This window comes from Arachis ipaensis, chromosome B4, assembly GCF_059453495.1.
Source record: "Arachis ipaensis isolate K30076 ecotype BB chromosome B4, ASM5945349v1, whole genome shotgun sequence".
Classification (NCBI taxonomy): Eukaryota; Viridiplantae; Streptophyta; class Magnoliopsida; order Fabales; family Fabaceae; genus Arachis; species Arachis ipaensis.
In genome coordinates this window covers 10018256-10024795 of record NC_142439.1, presented here as the reverse complement: position 1 = coordinate 10024795, position 6540 = coordinate 10018256, and the positions used below count along the sequence as shown (strand labels likewise).

The window sequence follows — 6540 nt, the reverse complement described above, 5'->3', positions numbered from 1 at the left end:
ACCCAGGCTCTCAGCTGATTCAAAGAAAAAAACATGTTCCGGTAACATTATATTATCTTCGAATATATTAATTCAGTCGAAGTAAACCTCGACTAATGTATGCTGTATTTTAGCCTGTCACTGCTGCTCAATCAATCACTTCCTCTGCGCCTGACCAACCATCTCAACAACAACAACAAGATTCAGGGTAGCGAGCATCTTATTTATCAATTCAAACTATTGCATCTGCTGAACCTCTCTAGGTAGCTCCTCCAATTTTCATTGAGACCCAAATAGTTGATTTAACAGAAGAACATGTCCATCATTCTCCAACACAAACTTTAAATATTGAACATTCTTCTCTACCAAACCGAGTTGAAACTTCAACTGGATCCCAGGTGCCTCTTGATTCTGACTCTCCTTCTCGAGTCCCTGAAACTATTGCCCCTGATTCGGATTCTCCATCCCGAGTTTTGGAAACCCTTCATTCACCACAAAAAACCTCCAGTCCACCTAAGATTACTGAACTTCAAACTCCTATTGATTTGGGATCTAGAGATCTGGGTATGGTCTCCGAATCTGAGGTTGTTGATCTGATTGAATTGGTCACCATCCTGAATCAAGTTGCTCAAGAGGACAAGGTGCTCATTTCTACTCCTACACCTGCAGGTCTTTCTGCATCCAATCTCCCATCCGAGCTAAATACTAATGTTCGAGAACAACTTTTGGTCCTTCTCAGACTTCTGGACCATCCACCCACTGAATGGACTAACAATGCAACCCTGAACTCGCTTTTGTCTGATATCCTAAGCTCATCTCTTGAACCTCAAGTTCCATCTGAACACTCTGCTATAGTCAACCAATTCATAAAAATTGCCAACAGATGTGTGGCTGCTCAAGACAAGCTACAAGAGGTCAAAGACAACATGGCTAAAATTTGAACTGAATCAGAAAACTACACTGCAGCTCTCCAGCCGATTAAAGCTTCTCGTGAAAAATTTGACTTAAGAATTTCTAAGGCCTTTTCTGCTCAGGCTTACTATGATAAGGAAGAAAGGGAAGTTGAAGTAGAATTGTCTCAAATTAATGAGAAACTTGCCAAAATTCGAAAGAGGAAGGCTAAAATAGCAACACCTCTAGCCACTGTCCAACACAAGCAACAACAACTTGTACAAGAGATCCGCTCTATTGAAGCCAAGAAAGAGAAATGTAAAAAATAACTTGACAAGGCTCAGTATGAAGAATATGAGCAAATCAAAATACTTTCGGCTCTGGATAATGAAAGTATTAAATTATACTCAGACTTAGCAGAACTTATGGCACCTTATCTTTCTCCTCCTTAGGATTCAATGCTTGTAATGATTTCATTTTGTTTTTATCCTCAGACTTATGCATTTCAATTCTGAGTTAATAAACAATAATATTGCTTTAAATACTTTCCGTTTATTGAATTAATTACATTTCCAAATTTTCCGGAATATAATCCAATTACTTGGAAAGGACCTTCCCAAGTATGGAACTATTTGCCACGAATTCTCGATTTCTTTTCTATTGGCAAAATGACTTTTAAAACCAATTCACCTATACCGAAGCATTTTTCTTTTACTCAACGGTTGTAATTTCGGGCAACATTTTCTTTTTGCCGAATCACGCTTTCGAGTGCCAAAATACATTTCGAGTCTAACTCATTCAACTCATCAAACATTGCATTCCAATAATCTTCGACTAGCAAATCATCTTGCTTTGACACCCTCAAAGTGTTAAGATTGATTTCTAATGGTAGCACTGCGTCATGGCTATATACTAATTTATAAGATGAAGTACCTGTCGACGCCCTTGGTGAATTTCGATAAGCCCACAGTACTTGGCTTAAAGTTTCATGCCAAGTTTGTGGTCTACTTTCGATTTGTTTTTTGATCAAACTAATCAGAATTTTGTTTGCTGCCTCAACTTGGCCATTGGCTTGTGCATAATAAGGGGTTGAAGTAACCATATTAATATTTCTCGAAGCTGCAAAATTCTTAATTCGCTGACCAGTAAACATAGTCCCTTGGTCAGTACTCAATGTTTGAGGAATTCCAAATCGATGGATTATATGTTCCTCAATAAAATCTATTATTTTATTTTGCCCAGCTTCTATTAAAGGAACTGCTTCGACCCACTTTGTAAAATAATCTATTGCTACCAGAATAAATTTATGATGTTTCGATGAAGGGGATGAATAAATCCAATTAAGTCCAGAGCCCAACCTCTAAATGGCCATGGCTTAATAATCAATGCAACTCAGACGCTGAGATCTGTTGTATCGACCTATGCCGTTGACATTCTTGACATGCCTTTGCGTATTCGATACAGTCTTTGATCATGGAGGGCCAATAGACATGATTTCGACATAGTACCCATTTCATTTTCATCCCAGCCTGATGAGCACCACATATGCCTTTATGGACTTCTCCTAAAGCAATGTCTTTATCATCTTGACTTAGACATCTCGAAAGACTCCCGTCGATTCCTTTCTTATACAGCTCATCAGCCATCAAGACAAAATTTATTGCTCGTAATTTTATCTTTCTATCAACTTGAGTGCCAGGATTCTTTAGATATTCAGCAATGGGTTTCCTCCAATCATCATCTTCCCAATCATCCACACATAGAGCCTCTCTTTCGTCCACAGGCACTAATATTTGGCAGATATTTGCCAACTTTCTTAGCGTTTCTGGGCCTATCCTGTATCTTGAAGCAATTTGGGCCAACTCGTTAGCAATTTCATTCTGGATCCTTGGGATATGGACCAGTGAAACTTTTCAAAAGAAAGTTAACAATTCCCAAGCTTTTGCCAAATATTTTTGCAACCTCTCATTGTTACACTTGAACTCTTTTTATAACTGTTTCAAGACCAATTAGGAATCTCCTAGGATCCGAACTTCCGAAGCACCTTTTCCAATTAAAATTTCCAGACCTACAATCAAAGCTTCGTATTCTGCCATATTATTCGAGCAAGGATATAGAAATTCTGATGGGATTCCTTCTGGTGACACAATGAGAATTCCTACCCCTGCACCATCTTTGTGCTTCGATCCATCAAAATATAACTTCCAATAATTGACTTTAACATCGAGTGCATTTGCCCCCTGGTCATTCAGATTGTTCAAGTTATCAACTAGAAAATCTGTAATAACCTAGTCTTTCACAGCTTTTGCTGGAACATACTGCAAATCAAACTCTGTCAAAACTAGCATCCATTTTCCCAGACGACCTCGTAACATTGGAAAACTCAACATGTATTTGACAAGATCAGTTTGTGCTTACTTCACAGGTTTAGCTACCATGTAACACTTTAATTTCATGCACGCATAGTATAGAGATAAACACAATCTTTCTATTGGGGAATACCTTACTTCGATATCAGTCAAAACTCGACTAAGGTAATAAATTGCCCGTTCATGTCCGTTCTCATCATCTTGGGCTAACATACACCCAATTGTGGTTGTAGATACTGCAATGTACAATTTCAAGGGCTCATGTAGGCGAACATTCACCATTATTGGAGCCTTTGATAAATAAGCTGTAAACCCCGGTTAAATTAGTAGATAATTAGTCAATAAATTAGTTTTTAATAAGGAGGATTAAAAACATGAATATTATATTAAATTAGGATAGAGCTCATCGAAACGAGAATTTTGACACCAATTTTGAAGAAAACGGTCCAAAATTGGACCGAACGGGCCGAACCGGTTGAACCAAACCCAAACCGGGCCGTCGGTCCAACCGGACCAGCCCTTTTAAATGAGGCCGAAAGCCTCTTTCTTCCCCATTTCACCTGCAAGCAGCGTGAAAGCTTCAGGGAGGAGAAAACACTTCCAACCCCTTACGTCACTTTTCAAAATCCCGTAACTTCTCCGTCCGAGCTCCAATCGCCGCACCGTTTGCGGCCACGCGTCCACCGCGTCGAGCTCTACATTTCTACCAGAATAATTTCACTGGTAACTTGTTTAATCACTCTCAGCCCTCTTTTCCCCCAATTTTCGGATTTTTGAATGGGAAGGTTGAGTTTCTTTGATTTCTGATATTTTAGGATCCAATTAGCTTGAGGAAAACGTTCACTCTTGCTTATGTGAAGCTTGGATAAGGTGAGGATACGATAATTCTATTTTATTTTCATTGAATTTGAGCTTTGAGTATTAAATTGGATATATATGTGTTATGAATATGTATTAGGTTGTGAATAAATAATTGGAGCTTGAAATTGTGAATACTGAAACTTGGAGGAAGCGGATTAGTTGAGTTTTGAGGGGCTGCCTTGGTTTTGAATAAATAGCTTTGGTCGTTACGTGGAAATTGGCCAAGATATAGTTTAGGTTTCTTGCATTTAATATATAATGTTCTGTGAAAACTTAGGCTAGATGACCATAGGAAAAGTTGGAATGCAGGTGTATGTTTAATGTTTAGTAATTTGTCGATGAATATATTTGGTTGAAGTTTATTGGATAATTAGTTATTAATTTTGGATGGTGAATGTTGATATGTTAATTTGGGGAGAATTATGGTTGAATGTTATTGTTGATGAACATGGTTGGTTTGGTGCTTGTTGATTAACTAATAATTTCGTGAATTATTGATTTGAGATATTTTGTGTCAGAAGCCTAGGATAAGTGAACTATGATCCTTAGTTGAATTTTGGTTGTTGGATTTGAATATCGTATGAGTATAATTGTTGATCTGAGGTAGATTTATTGTGGTGACTGTTATGATGATGAGGAAGGGTATGTTGAATTGAAAAGAAAGCAGGTTTGGACCCGAAAATGATGGCAAAGTCCGAGTTTTAGAGGAGATGCTACTGAAATTTTATAAAAATTAGAGGCTTTGTTTATATGATTACTTAAAAAGATTTAGATTCAAAGGTTATATGATTTGATTTAGAGTTATTAAGAAAATGAGCATGTTTTAAGTTTGATTTATTTAGAAAAGAATGAATTATGTTTTGAATTGGAACTATTGATGGACAGAATGGGAGGTGTGATAATGAAGGATAAGGATTGAATATGATTGCTGTATAATGATGAATGAAATGCGATTGAGAATGATGTGGATGTTGATGAATTATAATTGAATTATTTATATGGCTTATGAATTTGAATAATCTGAGATACGAGATTCCCTGGATCAAATGCCGTGGCTTGCCACCACGTGTACCAGGTTGAAAACTCGATACTCTATTGACCCTACGACGTAAGTGTGACCAGGCACTATATAAATTCCCCGGAATGTTACCCCCATTGAGCAATATTGATTATTTGAGAAAAATCTATGCATAGACTCTTGGGGATGCACGTCGGGGGACAGTCTAAGGACAATTCAGACTTGTCGGGTTGGCTGGATAACCGACAGATGAGCCTCATCAGCCATAGGACAGGCATGCATCATGTGCATATTACTTGAATTACTTGCTTGCGCTTTAATTGGGTGTGCCTAAATGTACTTGCCATGTTAAATGTGTATTTGTTACCTGCAGTATTTGTAACCTTCTTATGCTTGCCTATATCTGTTTATCTGTCTGTGAAAATGCATGATGGAACTGGAGGTATGGAGGAATGGCAGTATGGGACGTAGATTTAAGGTTAAGTTAAGTTAGGTTTAAATATCCTTAGTAAACCACCTTTTATGGCTTCTGTTTAATACTTTAAGCTCTATAATCTGAGTGTCGGCGTTCTAGGATTGCCTCTGGCATTCCCAGGACCTTATATCTTATGTGTGTGGCACCTTTACCATACTGAGAACCTCCGGTTCTCATTCCATAATATGTTGTTATTTTTCAGATGCAGGTTGGGAGCCATCTCGTTAGGCGTCTGGACTCTTAAAGCGGAGGGGTTACTGGATAGTGTTGTTGTATAGTTTTGTTGTACAGTGATGTATATATATGTACTTAGCTTTCTCTCCGCATAACTTGTCCTTTTTGATCCTCTTAGAGGTTTATGGAGAGGCAGGATTGTGTATATGTACTTTTGGGTTTTGGATATGTATGTATATATATGTAAATATTCTCCGGCCAGTCTTGACTTCACAGGCTGAGTTAGGAGCTTGTTATTTTGTATCTTTGGCACTCTATTCCTACTTCTGTTATCTCATGTTTAATAGTTATGGTTTCCTTAGCACGCAGGTTAACTCGTTCCTTGAGTGTTGCGCTTTTATTTTGTGATTTTTTTTGTTTCCTCTTTTCTTCAAGGCTCCTAGCATATTATAATTCTTCTGCTATTATATGTATTTATTTTATTTTAGAGGTCGTAATACCACACCACCTCTGTTTTACGGCTTAAGCGTAAAGCTTAGTGTGGTAGGGTGTTACATTATGGTATCAGAGCAGTTCGTTCCTATAGAGCCTGAAAGACGGACTGATTGCACTTCTGTGCATTCTCTGTATATGTGCGTATGTGCTGTTAGGATATCTGATTGATATATATGGCATAAACGTTTGTGAGCATGCATTTGGAACTTAAAGCATTAGACCTGCGATATTGAGACTGATCAACTTAATATCACTTGTTTGGTGTGTATAGGGACTAG

The 6540-nt window shown here is 37.8% G+C and overlaps 1 protein-coding gene across 1 annotated transcript; it reads right to left on the bottom strand.

Moving 5' to 3' along the window:
* Nucleotides 1-2252: 2252 nt before the first annotated feature.
* On the bottom strand, nt 2253-3521 carry LOC148566632 (uncharacterized). Its single transcript, XM_088484353.1, has 3 exons — nt 3378-3521; nt 2915-3110; nt 2253-2779 (listed from the first exon to the last, which is right to left on the bottom strand). Exons 1-3 carry the CDS (start codon nt 3519-3521, stop codon nt 2253-2255), a joined length of 867 nt encoding a protein of 288 aa, XP_088340479.1.
* Nucleotides 3522-6540: the final 3019 nt, after the last annotated feature.

What these genes read in the sequence shown, in the direction of transcription:
- LOC148566632 (XM_088484353.1), bottom strand. Translation starts at nt 3,521, where the DNA reads ATGGTGAATGTTCGCCTACATGAGCCCTTGAAATTGTACATTGCAGTA. An exon ending in GAGTTTTGACTGATATCGAA is followed by an intron (nt 3,111 to 3,377) that starts GTAAGGTATTCC and finishes CTGAATGACCAG; the next exon opens with GGGGCAAATGCACTCGATGT. An exon ending in GGAAATTTTAATTGGAAAAG is followed by an intron (nt 2,780 to 2,914) that starts GTGCTTCGGAAG and finishes TCTTTTGAAAAG; the next exon opens with TTTCACTGGTCCATATCCCA.